Below are 18137 nucleotides of genomic sequence, written 5' to 3' on the forward strand. Positions count from 1 at the left end.
TCTTCTACTGAAGCAGAATACAGGGCTATGGCAACTACTACAATGGAGTTGGTGTGGCTTCGAAGTCTTCTTCAAGATATGGGAGTCGAAATTACCGGTGCTTCGAAGCTTTGTTGCGACAACAAAAGTGCCATCTACATTGCCAGCAACCACACTTTCCATGAGAGGACTAAACATACTGAAATGGACTGTCATTATGTACGTGATAAATATCTTCGTGGGACAGTTACACTGCCATATGTCACTTCAGAATATCAACTTGCAGATTTCTTCACCAAAGCCCTGCCTGCTCCTCGCTTCTTGTTCCTTCTTGGCAAACTTTCGGTCATTCCCCCGTAAAGTTTGAGGGGGGTGTTAAAACATATGTAATAATACATCTATATATATATAAATATAGATGTATATTCACCATAATACCCGATAGGGGTATTATGGTCTTTTCACAAGTACCCAATAGGGGTACTTGTTTTATTTCTTTTATTTTGCTGTTTTTTATTTTTGTTTTTTTATTTTTTAAAATGTATTTTGGATACCGAAAAGGGGCCCCACAATAGAGTCGTTGGGGCCCCCAACGGTCACAATTGTGACCGTTGGGGGCTTCCAACGACTCTATTGGGAGCCCCTTTGGTCTCCTTTTCTTATAAATAGGGGGAAACCCCCTTGTATGTTGTATTGCTCTTGAGAGCTCCTCTTCAATAATAGTGATATTATTTTTCATGTGTGTAGCCTTTTTATAAGGCCTTTCGTATATCCCTTAGTGGATTTCCTCTCTTTTGCTTGTTGCATTTGTCCGTGTGGGACATAGTGAATGCTTTAGCATTCTTGGATTCTTCCGCATATTTCATTATAGTTTTTTCTCCAACAACTTGAACAATCATGGCATTGTCATGAGATATACATTTTTCCCACTAAGACTGCAAAATTCAATTTATCACAAATTTATAAATCCTACTTCCAAACAAAATTCTGCATTTTAACACAATATTTAGAATATATTGGAAAATGTTTGTCACAATGCTCAAATTGCCCATGCAATAGTCAAAAATATCTCTTATCTTGTGGTGACTTTGAAGAAAACACATGATGTTATCACAATGTTTGACAAAACGATATTAAAGGTAGTCTATGGCATCTACACTATATCATGACATTTATCATGAAAGCTTTTAAATTTAAATGGAAATTATTCCTTAATTCCTTACATTTGTCAATGCAGAATAATTTTATACTTTTTGTCTTATTAGAAGGAATGTTTGGTTAAAATTTGAGGGTCTGGGATTTATGAGGTCGGGAACAGCAAAACGAAAATAGAGTCCGGACTGGGATTCAAGTTTGGCAAGGTTCAATAAAAAGGTTGGTTCTCCTAAATGGTTTGAAGTTTGGGGCTGATTTTTGGAAGGTAGGTTGGAGACACCTTAGAGCACCTATGGTTAAAATTGCAGGGTTAGATAAGGTCGGATGAGGGAGATATGACCTAGGGAAGTTGGGTCAAATTCTGCAAATCACATGCATAATTGGGTTGGTTAACTATATTCGGTTTGGGTCAAGGAGGTACAAAAGTGGGTTTGAGCCTAGGTGAAGGTGGTTTTGACTTTTTGGGTCTTAGGGAAGGTCTGCAACTGATTGGTACAGCTGAGGATGGGTTGTAACCACTGGAAACGCACGAACACTTCGGAACGGTGAGTCCACCTAAGTGAGTCTTTGAGCACCTTAGTGAAGATGGGCATGGGTTGTAGCCTAGGTCCATTTGTAGTGGTCAGATCCACTAGGGATCAGTCATCACTATGAGTAAGAGAGACTAATCAAGGGGAGAGACTCGCAATAAGGTCAAAGAAGGACCCGAGTTTGGAAGAAGGCCTACGAGCCAAGGGAAAGAAGAGAAGAAAGGGTCAGGACCAAGATAGAGAGAGATAGACGAATTTGGAGAGGAGAGAGCTTCAGCTCATGATTCATATATTTTTCATTCCTGTTCAAAACACTAAGATGGACCCCCCTCCATAATTGACATCAACAATTACAAGAAATATTAAAGCAAAAGCATAACACTCTAAGCCTCATAAACTCAAAATACAAGAACCAAAGCACCTAATCTATCTTAAGTAAAAACCCTTCTCAAGGCATTTAAGGAGGCCCAACTCATAAGGGCATTTTGGGCTTAAACAAAGCCTATTAAGGAAGGCACCCCAAGGGGCACACGATTTTCTTGGAGGAGTTAAGGCCCTTGGGGGTGTGCATAGGGGGTAGACCAACACGCCCCTCCATGGATGCTTCTAGAGGGGGAGCCCCATGTGGGTCCCACTTGCCATCAAGGCCTTCATAGGGGGACGTCCAAGGGTGGGTCACATGCTGATGTGGCTGCATGGATGGGGTGGATCTTGGATCGGGTTTGTCCTGCAGGAGATGCGGTTGCAAATTCTAGACCAATGGTGTTGGATCTGGGTCACTTGAGGTTGGTTCTGCATCGTTTGGATCGAGAGCTAAGTCCACAGAAATGAGGAATGCATCAAAAAGCAAGAAAAAATCCCATAGGAAAAGAAAAAAATTCCTATGAGAAGTTTTGATATGATAACTTTTCTAAATGATGAATTTTTGCTTGATTGTGTAGCATGAGTAAAACGGACTTGAAAAGTGTCAGAAAAATTATCTTGTTTTTGTGTAATAAGAAAATTAAGGTTGGAATCTCTCTCTCTCTCTCTCTCTCTCTCTCTCTCTCTCTCTCTCTCTCTCTCTCTCTCTCTCTCTCTCTCTCTCTCTCTCTCTCCACACACACACACACATATATATATATAGAGAGAGAGAGAGGGAGGTGGGTCGACCAGATCCAAGAGAGAGATCTGAAAATGGAGGTGCATCGGAGGAAGGTGAAGATGAAAGCAACAAAGTGGCAGCTGATGGAATGAGATTTTTTGGGTGAGTGGTTGCCCTAATGCAGAAAGAGAATTTTTTATAGGAAAAATTCCTCCACCCCCCACATGTAGAGGAATTTTTCCTATCAAAAATCTGAATTTTTAGAAAAAAAAAATCATTCAAAACTCGTATGGGACAGATGGAAAAGTTAGAATATTTTCTTTCCTACTTTCACTTTTCCTACTATTTCTCACTTCCAAATGTGACCTAAGACCCCCAAGAAAGACTGATTTATACATATCTAAGAGAATTTCATTAGGATGTAGCTAAGATGAAGTAATAAAACATATGGTTAAGAAGTTTGAGCACCTCCAATGATACACTCTGCAAGAGAAGGAGAAATAGAAACCAAAGAGAGCATCCAGACTTGAGATAGGGCAGGACGCCCTATTTTATTTAATAATACTCTATAACTTGAATTACAATAATGTCCTTAAATTTCATTTAAGTCAAATTATGGAAATACCTATTGTGCATACAAAGTGTCTCTAAATGTATGTGGTCTTAACAAGGATCACATACCATGACAAAAAATCATAAAACAACTTACCGTGTCAAGAATCCGAAAAGACAACTTTTTGTGTGGAAATATAACCTAAAAGTTGAAAAAAGAGAAAGAAAATTACAATGAGAGAGAGAGAGAGATCATGCAATAATGACCATAAATGTTAGGCCAAACTTACAGTTAGATGAAAGAAAATAAGAAAATGAAAATTGTATTACTTACAGGAAGATCTGGAACAGGGATTTTCTCATAAATTTTCAACTGTAAGGAAGGAAGCTCATCTTCTATATGGTCCCTTTGTTCTGAATAAAGCAATATCAATTCTTTGAAAGCAGGCTCCTGAATTTGTGACAAAATTTTAGATTATATTATGAAAAGAAAGGTGTAGTGGGGCCCCACCCGGGGTTTCCCATCGCTTTGGCGAGGGTTCCTCGTCATAAAAAAACATTTATAGAATGTTCTACCAAATTTCTTTTGCCACTTGAAACTACCAAATTGTGAAAATGCCTAGTACAAAAGAAATCCTAAAAGTTGTGCCAATGTAACATAAGAAACAACTAATCAAGTATGATCAAGCAAGCATACAAGAATCAGTAGGCATAACAGGGAGTTTGCCAGGTACTTGTACTTCCACGAAAGCAATTTCTTCTTAGATAGCATCAGTTACTGGGAAACTCATTCACTTTGAGAGAACATCCCCATCTCTAGCTTCTATCTACTACTTGAAGTAAAATTACGATAAAAAAAACTGAGCCAAGCAAGATATCTCTTCTGTACAGCCACTAAATGAAAGATCAAAAATAAACCTCTTGGAATCATATTTAATTTGCATACCTACTGAAAGGTCAATGTTTGACAAGCATGGGTAATGACCATTGCTCAAAAAGTAAAAATAACAGCTTATTGAATAATTAAGCATGCACTTATGGCACGTTGGTGGCATCATTTAATAGGAACACTATCAGTCAATTAATTGAATCCAAGCATCAACAAATCAAACTGAGATGTATAACAACTTGGATATTTATATTACCATTAATCTGGTTCAAGGAAACCATGATTAAGAAAAACATAGTGGATTTTCTAAAGGTAGTTACTAGATAAAAGTTAAGGCGCAACAGTAAGCAAACAAGATCAAACTAAATAACAGATAAATATTTTCAAGCAACAACTTTTTAGGTCAAATAAAGCAGAGAAGTATGAGAAAACAAGGCTTCACTAGTTCCCAGAGTACCTGAAGAACCGACTGTGTGAAAAGTATGTGGAAGGCAGCCTTAAACATTTTCCACAAATCATTTTCACAAGATCCTTTGCTTGCTGGTTTCCATATATCACTGAGAGTTATCCTTGACAAAAAATTAGGCCTGAAGAAGACAATTCATGCAATAAATACCTGATCAATCCAATCTTAACCAACATACGATCGTGCATTTGATAATAAAAATATGGATGCTTTTTTTGCAATGAAAAATGGACACTACCAATTTGAACCAAATAATCTATAAAGACAAAAGTTGGTACGTCTACAATCTATATCATAAGTGTTATTATGAACAACAGTATAAGCATACCATGTTGAAGCTATTAGAAATATTGACACAAGGTAAGCAAATTAAAGCCAGACCAATCAATATTTGATACTAAACAAGGACTCAAATATATCAAATGATCAAAATACACTAAGAGCTAATGACAGAGAGTCAACAATGGAATAAAGCATCAGAATTTTTAACATTAGAACAGTTCTCCAAACTTCTCTGTTTTTTGTGCTTGCAGATGAGTGTGAATTGTCTCATCCACAAATATGCTGGCAGGATTTTCGCTAACTTTTTATCCATATAGAAAAATTGGGGCAAGAACCATCTTAATTTACTTTTATGTTATAGCCTTGTGGATGTCTATATACATGATGCTGTGTGCACCTTTCTATTATCATTTGGGCAATTGTTTACATACCGCTTCACTTTCCTCCATAAAGATGGAACAGTATGAATCTTACAGTTGATGAGCTACAGAGCTAGTAAGAAATTAAAATTTCTTGGAGAGCAAGGCCTAGGGTTTCTAGGGTTGCTTAATACCATGATCCATAGTATGCAAGGCATCAGAAGTATCTTCTCCATGCATGGCATGGAATTTATTAAAGGAATCAGCTTTGATACTCACACCATAAGATTGTGCGACATTAATAAGAAGAAATATATCTTTTTGGGTGTGGCATATTGCAGATGCAACATAAATAAAAGTAATTTGTCTTTATTCGTGCTTGACAATTAGCAATGATAAACTCTATGTCCCACATATACAAAAAACTTCTGTATCAAAAGCTTAATGGATAAGAGCTCCGGATGTTTGATCTCCAGTCCTGCTTTGTCACTTCTGTTACTTTTTAATGCTCAACATCAGTTAGCAATTAAATACCACAAATCATTATCCATGGACCACACCCAACAATTAGGTGCCATGCTCATGCCACACCCTTGTTAGTTTGAGATAACAAACTTAACATTTCTCACAGATTTGGTTTGAGGTTTCGTACACTCCAGATGAGTGTCTGGTATTTTAAATTTTTAACTGAATTTTATCTTAGAACTTGTCTCCAAATATTTTAATGGCTGGCACATACAAGTTGCTGAACACAAGGAAGCATGCATCTGATGGTGCATCTCTTTTCGACTCTATGCAGCATCTTGGAGCCTAATCTAAATGACCATCATCCTTCTGAACATCATGCACCAGCATACATGATTAGTTAAATTTTAATACTCTGGTACTATGTTCTAAAGGCAACAGTTTACATGGAAAATATGACGACATGTGACTTCTACATTTTCTTCAGTGATTCTCTTATTTATGCCTATGGAGCCTGCCAGCTTTGGTCTGTTCATATAAAGGTGTCATCTTACCCAAACCATTTTTCTTTTTCTAAAAGAAAAACACCATATACCATACCGAACACATTGAGGCAGACAGCCACCACATCAGATAGCAAAATTTGGATGATCTTATTACATTGCCATACTTTTGCTAAACTTTAAACTGGCCAACTTCTTACAAGTCACTTCTGATTTCATGATCGCATTACAATACAAATATATATTACTTCGTATCTAAAGCAAGGTCGTTTGTATTTGTATCGTACTGTATTGTATGGTACGATACATATCGTCAAAGTTTTAAAACCCGTGACTCGGAACTCGACTCGTTCTTTATTGACTCGTGACTCGGCGGGTCAACTCGGTGACTCGGACCGGGTTTTGTTAACTTTTGATTTTAAAAGAAAAGCAATATATAATTTGTCTGAAACCATGTTTTTGAGTAAACATAGTCTCCAAATGTCTATAAGAATATAAAAACAACTGCAAAGAGCTATAGAGGTTTGCTTGAATAATTGAATTTGATATCTATACAAGCACTTTGACTAATTCATGACTTGAATTAGAGGATTTGGTCACCATGAGTTCAGTCTGCTACTACCTAAGGTTCCTAAAATGGCCAATCATATATGCTAGCTTGTTTTAAAAGTTTTAATTCCCTCTCTAACAAATCCATAAATGTAAAATAGGGATATATGTGCATATTGAAAGTTTACAGAATGCCCAATATCAACATAAATAAGCAATTTTCTCATGTATAAAACTATGCAGGAAATATATTAATGGCACAACTATAAAAAGACTACTAATATTTGAATATGTACCATGCTTGTTCACATAACAAATGGATGATGAAACCTAAATGTGACTTCCCATAGGCACAGTTGACCCTCCATATATAGTGAGAATCATTTCTTTAAAATATTTTGCTAGAATAAGTTGATAACACAGGGTGAACAGTAGTTCGAACATGGCGATTTTATTCTATGGATTTAAATGCTTTTTTATCTTTAAATGATTTTTATTTTCTTTTTTATACAAAATCTGGGCGTAACCCTTGTTAAAATATATGTACTTATATATTTTGAAACTGTAATTTGAAACTCAAAAAACAAATTTCAAACATCCCAAAACTCGCCCGAGTCAGGCCGAGTCAAGCCCGAGTTTTGGCAAACCGAGTTTGCCTTGCCGGGTTGACTCGCTGGAGGGTCGAGCCGAGCCGAGTCAACGAGTTGACTCGACGAGTTTTAAAACACTGCATATCGTTACTATGAAGAAAAACGATATGATACGCACTCGTATCGCGATACGAGTGTGTATCATATGTATCGTACAATAAAGGTGTTGTGAATTTAAAAAGGGGCTGAAACGTAATGTTTTCATTTTTTGAGCGAAAATCGGTTGAAAATCGAGTGCAACTATTGTTGTACTGTTATTTCGAGTGGTATCTCTCGGTTGAAGCATCATTTAGCTGGGATACATCTAAATGTTGCACTTGTACATCAAGGACTTTGTCGGATGCCGTGAAATGAAAATGCCAACAATTACTTACTGGTTTGAGAAAAAAAAAAGGAGATGAATGAGGCAGAAATTGGGTATGTGCAACCTTGGGAAGACGAAGATAAACTCCCTATTTCTGATCCTACGGCCCCTAACATAGCATCAGAAGTAGAAAGTTCTACAGCGAAGAAAAAATGTGTGGTTGGTGCTAGTAGTAGTGTCACGAGCACAAAAAGAAGAGGAGTAAGATAGAGTTCTTCGAGAGGAAGTAGAGCTAGAGGATCTATTAAGAGCTTTTTCCCTCCTAGGATTGCCATGTTAAATTGTAATCCATTATCATTGTAATGCTCATATATTATATATATAAAGAGAGGTACATATACATATAATATACATGTATCTATCTAATTATATATATACAAATATACATCAGTTATAGGGGTATTTTAGTCTTTTTCTCTTTTTTATTTTACGCATATTCATCTTTTTGAATATGTTTGTATAATTTTATTTTTCTTTTATTTCTTTTTCTTTTCTTTCAAATAATGTACTTATGTGGAGCCCCTCCAAGGCCCACTAAATGCCTTTTGATGCTCTATAAATAGAGCTCTCCTCTTTGTATTTTTTGAGAGGCTTTGTGTCAAAGCCATTTTTTGATTAATAGAGATTTACTCATTCTTTTATGCCTTTGTGCATTTGTGAGCCATTGTGGGTGGTGCTTTTGTGCACAAGTGTTCTAAGAGTTCTTATTGTGCCTTTGTGCACACCTCATTTCTCAAAGACTTAGGGTCTTGATCGTAGTGTCTCTTTGAAGACACTTTTACATGCTCTTGGGGCGCAACCCGACATTCATATTGTTAGTACTCCTCAACATTTAGTCGAGCAGGCGAATATCGTAGTTGGGAGATGGTTTTATAATGCTTGCATTCCTTTTGATGCAGCAAATTCATTTCATTTTCAGGTCATGGCAGATGTCATAACCAGTATTAGATATGGATACAAGATATCTTCATATCATGCTTTGAGAGGAAAGATTTTAAATGCTAATATAAATGAAGTGAAGGCTTATTGTAATGAGATGAGGCAATCATGGAAAGAGACTAGGTGTAACATCATGGCAGATGGGTGGACAGACAAAAGGTCGAGGACTTTGATAAATTTTCTTGTTTATTGCCTCAAATGAACCATGTTTTTAAAATCAATTGATTTGTCTGATACGCCCAAGATAGCAAATGTATTGTTGAGGGTTTTTTAACAGGTTGTGAAAGAGGTTCAACCTCAAAACATTGTACAGATCATTACTAATAATACAGTGAATTATAGGGTAGCAGGTAATGAACCGGCAAAAAATTATGGGTCATTCTTTTAGACCTTGTGTGTTGCCCATTGCATAGACCTCATGCTTGAGAACATTGGCAGCATGAATGACATACAACATACAGTTGAATGCTGCCAAGAAATTATAAAATTTATTTATAATCATGCATGAGTTTTGAGCTTAATGAGAAAGTATAATAATAGTACCGAGTTGATTCGTAGTGCAATTACTAGATTTGTTACAATTTTTTTATTGTGCAGAGTCTTGTAAAGAATAGAAGTGCACTTAAAAAAATATTTTCTTCAGATGATTGGAATGCATATCCTCATTCCCAAAAAAGAAAGACGAGAAATTGGAGATATTGTATTTAGAAATGAATTTTGGGATTCATGTATTAAGTTGTTGAGAATAAGTATACCTTTGGCGAAGATGCTACGATTGGTTGACAACGAAGACAGACCAGCTGTGGATTATATCTATGAGGCCATGGATAAGGCAAAAGAGGTCATTAGAGATTATTTAAATAGAAAGAAAAAATTGTATTTGACTGTATGGAACATCATTGACCATAGGTTGGTTGGGCAGCTTCTTCAACATCTTCATGTTGCAACGTATTATTTAAATCTTGCACTTAGATACTCCCCTACATTTAAGATGGACAGGAAAGTCAACAAGGGTCTCTTAGATTGCATTGAAAGGTTGAACCCTGATTATGCCATTCAAGATCAAATTCATAAGGAAAAGAAAATTTACGACAATGCATTGTATGATATGGGGAGACTTGCAACAGTGAAAAACCGTACCACAATACGCTCAGGTAATTTATTTGTCTATTTCAATTTTAATTTCATATTGTTATTTAGTTATGATGTTTTATATGATTGTATGATTTGTATCAATTATTGTCTTATTGATTTTTCATTTTCTTATTTTTTCATACATCTGGTGGACTAGATTTGAAAGTGATGTTTCAAACCTAAGAGTTTTTGTTATTCGCATCAAAAGTCAAACATACAGTGCAAGTGGATGCAAAAGAAATTAGAGTGTCTTTGAGCAAATTCATACAAAGCGAAGAAACACATTAGAGCACAAAATGCTCGATGACCTTGTGTACATTCGCTACAACCTACGACCGAGGCAAAGGTAATTTTAAAATTATAAAGTTTATTTGCCATATTCATGTATTATTTAATGTTTTTTTATGCATACAAAACTCAACTAAATTTAAATTTGCATGTTATCTTTTTAAGTGAATACAAAAGTTGTCATTAAGGAGGCACAAAGAACAGTTTGATTGATCCCATCAGTTTAGAGAACTTCGATGTATTGGATGAATGGGTTCAAGAAGAAGCAGACCTCCAAAATAAAGAGGATATTTAATGGATAAACATGAAGGGAGCTTAGGACGTAGATGACGAATACCCCTGTTTAAAGGAGATGATTTGAATGTCGAAGGAGGAGAAGATAATGATGATTGATGGTATACTTTTTAAAAACTTGGTTATGTATTGTAATTTGTAACTGTTAAGTATTCATAAACTTGGTTTTTTTTCGTTTTGATGAATGTTGTGGCATGTTCTTACTTCTTAATTGAAGATATTACTATTGTTCTTGTGAGATTTGATGATTGATGATGTGTTATGTAGCTCGTAGAGACATAAATGCTTCACATGTAATTTTGTGGTTGCATTTTTTGCATTTCATCAGTGTTTTGGGTGTAATGATTTTTTAGAATTTTTGCTATTTTTTTCTGATTTTTTACAATTTTTTTAGCATTTTTATTTTTTTTTTCAAAATTTATGATTTTTTATGATACGTATCTTATTTTGGGCCCAAACGATATGGCTTCCGATATGATACATACAGCCTTGATCTAAAGTATTTTTCGTGATCATCATCATTGATGGATCGACTAGTACGAAATAGCAATGATAGCGTCTACTTGTGCCCTAGCTGGTTTGAGAGCTAAAAGCACCTCAAAACCTTATCCCGATTACTTGCAGTCGGCTGACAAAATATTAATCTAATTCTCCTTTAATAATGGTTTATTTTGTAACTTTCAAACATTTTTCTGATCACATGCAATACAAATATATAGTACATCCTCATCACAAAAGTAATAACAGCAAAGACATCCGTTGATGGTATATCTTTACAAATAAGATAAGAGCAATAAACAGTTAAGTATGCTGACCTTAAATAAGGCTCCATATTTATTTGTTTGCTGTTAGGTACTATAGATTTTGGTGGAAAGGAGGGAATAAATCCTATCCATGCAAGTAATTTCCTTAGTAATCTTCCACGGGGCCCGACTGGAGACAGTAAACCTTCATAACGAAGAACTGCACGTTGTGCTGCAAGCCACATTGGAAGGTCATCATCTAATTGATGATTGACTCCTGATTGGTCATCTGAAACATTTTCATCATCAGAAAGCAATTTCTCTGACCAATATGACTTCTTTAGCACAGAAAGCAACTGCTCCATCCACTCCATATGACCAGTTTGGAACCACATCTAATACAGAAAGAAAAAGAAACATATTCACTTCAATTATATGCATACAAATAAAGAAGATACATTGAAGGAGCTTTCAAAATTCAAAGCACAAATAAGAATAAGAAAGTGAAAAACTTGTACATGACTGTCATAAAATTATCATATACTGATAACCACTCTATGGTTCAAATATGTCTAAAAACATTAAAAAAAAATCCATCAGATGTGGAAGCAGAATTTGATGTACAATTAAACCCTTTATGCTTCATCTTGGACCATAATGCCTCACATAATCATAGACGCAGATATCTATGATATTTTCAAAATATTGCAATATTATTACTGCAAATTCAGCAAATGATATTAAGGGTGTGTTTGGATAGGGTGGAAATTGTAGGAATGGGAATTATCAAGCCTTGCCAGGTCAATTTCCAGTGTTTTGGGTTATCTAAGCATGATATTGAGAATTCTCAATATCCTCAATTTCTTAAATTTTGAATTACCACCTCCCTAGGTAGTATTTTTCATTCTGAGAATTTGAGGGCTCTCTATCTCCTCGTTATCGGGCTCGTTGTCTCCTCTCTTCCATCACCTGCATCGAGCTCCTCGACAAACACGGCAAAAACGTTACTGGACGCCCCACAACGCCAGCACCAGAACTCTCTCTCTCTCTCTCTCTCTCTCTCTCTCTCTCTCTCTCTCTCTCTCTCTCTCTCTCTCTCTCTCTCTCTCTCTCTCTCTGCACACATGAACATGTTGTAGCTTAGGATCCTTCTTCTTCCTCTTCTCCTCCTCCTCCTTCTTATACTTCTCTTCTTCTTCTTCTAAAGCCAATGATGTTAGATCTCTCTCTCTTGGCCCCTAATTGTTTTATCTCTACAGCAAACCCTAAAGCTAGCCCTAATACGTGGGGTTCAAGTATGCCAAATCTATTCTCATTTTGGAAATCCATGTTGGTGTGGAGGAGAATTTGATGAATTAGGTATTTGAGTCCTTTGGTGTTGAGCAATTAGGGTATATTTCTTATATTGTGTTCGTGTGGATATTTTTGGTGTTTTGGGGTTGAAATGAAGATATAGTTTTAGGGTTTTACTCATAGTCACAGATATCGGTGATATTTTCAAAATATTGTGATATTAGCATTGTATTTTCATCAAACGATATTATAGGTAAAATATCAAGATATTTTGAAAAATTACCAATTTGATAATAATGCAATAGTATCACGAGAATATTACACTATTCTCATGAAAATATAGTGATATTATCAATTATTGTTATTGTTTTTATTTATTTTCTATATCTTAAATGTATTTTTCTTCTTTATTTTGCATTTTTTTACTTATTTCTTTTATTATATATGTACTTTATTATCTAAACATGATATTTTCTTACTTATTTTTTTTATTTTTATATTTTTTAAGCACTGAGATTTTCCCAAGATTTTTTCATGATTTATCACCAAACCTATAATATAAATAGCCTCACCGAGATATAGTTGATACCGATACTTGTGACTGGTTTTACTTCATTTGAAGGATATTGGAAGGAATGATGAAAATATCTGAAAGACATCATATCTCAATTCTCAAAGCACTAGAACAAAAGGGAAATAGTATATCCAGCGAGGTGCACCTTAGATCAAAAGAGTCAAATCTCCACTGTATTTTTCTGCAAACGGATTCGCTAGGAGATCATAAACCAGATCATCACAGTTGACACATATTTTACATGAACTTTTATCTTTTACATGTACAAATGAATCAGAGGATGAGCATAGCGTGGATTATATAAATAGTTTGCTGATAAACCATTCGCGTATATAATATTGTTGAGTAATGATGACTTTTAGATCTTCTGTTTTGTCTCGTGTATTACATGCATAAAAGCTAGTTCAAAACAAATGCTTTGAGTCCATACCTTTCAGCAACCACATTCAGCAGCCTTTTTCGATAATTTTTGGTACATCAAGATTCCATTAAACAGTTTTGATGACGTTATCTAATGATGATACCATTATTTATACGAAATTATCAGCTGTTGATTCAGCTAAAATCTCAGAAAAATCTATAAGTTCCACAAAAAATAACCCAAAAATTTTCAAGTCATGTTGAAAGTGGATGTTTTCCATACAATCATTTCACATAAATTTCCTGTTGTTAGTTGAAGCATAATAAAATCGATTTACCTCATTTATCCACATGCCAGCTTTCGCCAAAGGTTTAGAGAGAACTCGGAAGATCTGTTGCAGAAGTTTTGACTGTAGGTAATCCAATTTTTCAACAATCAACAACCCCTTCTGTCTCTCAGCAGCAAACCCACGTCTGTCTTATAGCAGGAAATTTCGATGTATATCAGGATTCAGAACTCCAACATAGAGAAGCAGAGTCAGTAAAAATTAAATTTAATGAATCAATTCTTGATAAAGACTAATGACTCACCTAAATATAATTGCATTGGATTCAAATTCTCTCTTCCAATCAACGTAAACTGGTAATGTCAGAAGATAATCAGTGTTCAGTGCTGAAGTCAACTGTAAATCATGAACTGAGAGTTCCTCAAACTGAGCATTGTGCAGAAGTTTCATGAAGGACCGCTGGAAGCGAGTTGCCACAGCAACTCTACATGCAATTGCCTATAATGAGATGAGTTCCTGATAAATCTTACTAAGCTATGCAAGCATGAGATTTATATTATATATATGAGAAAAAAGATCAAGAACAATGTTAAAAAGCTTAAAGAATGACAGTAAAAGTTACACAAGAAGCATACAACTGCACCAAAAGGCAATCAAACATACAGAAAACAAAAGGAAAATATCACTCCATGGCAAGCCCTCATCTCTCATCTCTGGTTCAGAAGATATAGAGCATGGTCCGATTGGAATATTCCAAGTGGCTTGATCTGATATTGCAATTTTCCATTATTCCAGGTGGGATAATCATATAAAGCACCTGGTCATTAACCACCATAACAATGGATATTGCAATATCAGTCAGCAAGTATGCATACGGTGAGTCTGTTGTGGTACCAAACCACCAGGTAAGCTCTTAATTTGCATAGATCGGATCTCCAAAAGTAAAATCTAACCTTTGATCATGTTTAGAATGATTTATTTACTATGTTTTTGTGCTGATGTTTTTGGCCATTTCTAAACCATCATCATTTTCACAATCTTAAAAATTGAATCTTATGATGTATTGGAGATGATTAAACCTACCAATGTGGTAAACAAACCATGTTAAACACATCTATATGGTTAAATCCGACATTGGGTGGCTAGATCTATGCAAACAAGAGTGCATACCACCATACAGTATCATGGTTCAAAACCGCAATAGATATGGTATCGTGGTTCAGATGTGTGTGTGCGTGTGAGCTTAGTATTTGAAATTCCACATAAGCCACCTAGATGACCTAGATGCAAGCTAACCGCTTTTGTGTTTATACTTTATAATGTTTGAAACACTGTAATCATGTTTTGATTGTGTGCTTTGAAACATTTAAGTTTTTCAGTTTTTCTAATTTTATGATTTTTATATTTTTTATGTAATTAAATTCTTCTGTGGTTCTCTAGTTGATGTCTAGGCACTGCCTAGCACCTAGAGGGGTCAATGCTTAGGCCTAGCGTTGATGACTACTAAGTGTGTCAGTGTGTGCATGTGGTATGTGTGTTTTCTGCAGATGGAAAAAGGAATTGGGCAGTTGTATGCTACTAATTTTATACAATCATGCAGCTGTAGGTGACACATATTGAATAGGCACAAAAACATAAATAGATGAAAACGACTATCTGTTATACTTATACATCAAGATTTGCAGAATTCAACTTGAGTGCTTACGAGCTGAATTAAATAGTGCATCTAAACCTATCATAATTGTTAAAACATAAGGATCATCAAGCCTTGTCTCATCGACATGTGGGATGGCTTTTCATATTTCTCAATCATTTATGATTACCAATATTTCAAAGTTCAAACACAAACCGGCCTATGGCAATAATCCATTGAAACCTCAAGAAAAAGTGTCCAACCTTGACTTGCTAGCTGAAACATTTGGAGCATCACAAACAGTCGATCTCGACAGGAAACTCAGGTTCAATGGAAAATGCAGTGACGTTTCACTTATGTCCTGCTTTTCATGATTAATTTGAACATTCTCAAGTCCAACAGAATCTTGCATGGCTATTGTCTGGCTATTGGGTGTGACTTTTTTGTCTTCTCTATTATGGAAGTTACTTCTCTCAGTATCTTCATTCTCCTTTACGTATGATGAATGAGAAAGAGCATAATCTGATCTCAGTTCTTCCAGCATGCCCTTGTGTTCTGCATGAATGATAGAATCCAGACACCTGCAGTCAGAACATTGTCAATTTTTCAATTTGCTTGAACCCCAAGATGTGCAGGAACATAACATCTTCAAGTAGAGAAAAAGGAATGACAGCTAGAAAATTATCATTAATATGAATGAAGCATGACAACTAGAGGCATAACACAAAAATAGGGCACAGCAGACTACTTTAGTGACATAATTAAGTATTAATAGACATCAGATGCGGATCAAGCAAATCTTTGTGTAAAGGTTGAGACACAGAGTTTGAGATTTGTCAGAAGCATTCTATTCAAAGTTATCATGGTCAAAATCATAACCACAATGTTTAGAATATTTTCAGGCGTAATCAAGTGAATTATATGTGTGTGTGTGCACTTGCATGGTTCAGAATCTTATAGATACATAGACTTAGAGATGAATATAATGACATCTAAATACAATTTTTATGATTCACTCTAAGTATCAAAGCACACGACATGCAGGCTATGATTGTAACTTTCACATCCTTGACTGTTATCTCTGCATATTATGCTGGAAACCATCATTGTAGGCTTCAAAACAGCCGGCATAGATAGATTATGGAATTGAACCTCAATTATATGATTGATGCAATACTTAACACTTTAATTCAATCAAGAACAGAGACAAGCTTTCTTTTCTTATGGCAATTCTTTTCTGATAGCAAGTGTAAAAAGGATATAGATCCATTGGTTTCAAATATAGAGTCTGTCCCTTATAAGTTGCATATCTCTTTCTAGCTATAGTGATAGCCATGTTTATCCAGTAGATAGAAATGAAACCTTCACAAAACATCAAAATTGATCCTTAACGATAAATCATCGAGCCTCCTACATTTTGTCTATTAACTTCTTTGGCGTGCATCTTGGGAACAATGAGCCAGTGAATCAGACATAGAGTAGCAACTGTAGTTGCAATCATCAGCATCAAGTGATAGTGAATATTTATCCGATAGTTCAGCATATTTTCTGATAAATTATGTTAGCAGTCTGCATTGTTACATAATAACACTGAAACTTGAACCGAAGGCAGTTATGCATTATTACAGACAATATACATAAACCGTCCCCCCTCTCCCCGGGTTGAGTGACGCGCATGATCGATATTGGAATCATTGGATCACATGCAAGATAATGCAGATAAAGCCAGATTCAACCGGAAATTTTCGCACAATAACAAAGGAAATTATGCTTTGCCCGGAAATTTGACTATAACGTAAATCAGTTCCCGAAATACAACACATTTTTTCTTCTGTTTGCCAACTCGTGACTCTTCCTCAAGTTATGGACGTTCCTATCAATTGAAAAAACCAAAAAAACACCCTAAAAATGTTTCCAAAGTTAGATCGGATCGATCAATCGCTCCCTAGTTAGATTGGATCGATCCATAGCTCCCTGAAACGAATCGCAATCTGACACAATACACAAAGCAAAACAAAATCTCGAAAAAAAAAACATATACCAATCGGGAACTCACGAGGAAACAAGACGGAACTCGTCGGCTTCTTCCCGCGACTTGAACAACGACAGCAAGCCATCAAGAAGAGCCTGCTTCGAGACAGGGATGTACCGCTGTCTGGGAACGGGAATTCCCGAGATACTCTTTTCTTCTTCTTCTTCTTCTTCTTCTTCTTCTTCTTCTTCTTCTTCTTCTTCTTTTTCCTCCTCCTCGGCTTCGCTGAATCCTTCGCTCTTGGATTGGAATTCACGGAATTCGGGAACGGTTCTCTGCGATGTGGTGAGGAGGGGAGGTTGGGTGGCGAAGCACAAGGAGATGAAAGAGGGCTCGCGAGAGCGAAGGGTAGAGACGGCGTTCGGGGCGTTGGGAGAGAGGAATCGAGGGGAAAACGAAGGGTGAAGGAGGGAATTCATGACGCTTCGTTGGAGAACGAACCAGAGAGAGAGAGAGAGAGAGTCGGTAAAGCGGGAGCGATGGAGATTTGAGTGGAGGGAATCGGCGTTCCGCGGATTTTATTTCTTGCGCTTCTGTTTTTCTTTTTTTCTTTCCTGAAAACATATATTTTCCTTAAATCAATTAATTTAATAAAATGATAGTGACAAATATCGCGATATTTATGAAAATGTCTCGAGAAATTATCTGAAAGTTTTAAACAGCAATTTCTCGCGATTTTTTCAAAATATCATGGTTTTCATAAAACATAAATAACACGTTTTAAACGTGATAT

The 18137-nt window shown here is 35.8% G+C and overlaps 1 protein-coding gene across 2 annotated transcripts in view; it reads right to left on the reverse strand.

Moving 5' to 3' along the window:
• Nucleotides 1-17880, reverse strand: part of LOC149836202 (DUF3754 family protein, putative (DUF3754)) — a 111056-nt gene extending 93176 nt beyond the window's left edge. For both annotated transcript variants that reach the window (XR_016432405.1, XM_090009057.1), the window contains exons 1-8: nucleotides 17429-17880; nucleotides 15636-15953; nucleotides 14044-14223; nucleotides 13791-13926; nucleotides 11298-11620; nucleotides 4647-4776; nucleotides 3635-3751; nucleotides 3458-3502 (exon numbers count right to left, since the gene is read on the reverse strand). Coding sequence is in view for 1 of the 2 variants with exons in the window: in XM_090009057.1 (XP_089865183.1) it covers nucleotides 3458-3502; nucleotides 3635-3751; nucleotides 4647-4776; nucleotides 11298-11620; nucleotides 13791-13926; nucleotides 14044-14223; nucleotides 15636-15953; nucleotides 17429-17823 (1644 nt within the window). In the remaining variant the exon portion in view is untranslated. The remainder of the gene's footprint in view (nucleotides 1-3457; nucleotides 3503-3634; nucleotides 3752-4646; nucleotides 4777-11297; nucleotides 11621-13790; nucleotides 13927-14043; nucleotides 14224-15635; nucleotides 15954-17428) is intronic.
• Between the last annotated feature and the right edge of the window lie 257 nt (nucleotides 17881-18137).

Source organism: Nuphar pumila, chromosome 6 (genome assembly GCF_984573655.1).
Source record: "Nuphar pumila chromosome 6, dmNupPumi1.hap1.1, whole genome shotgun sequence".
Taxonomy (NCBI): domain Eukaryota; kingdom Viridiplantae; phylum Streptophyta; class Magnoliopsida; order Nymphaeales; family Nymphaeaceae; genus Nuphar; species Nuphar pumila.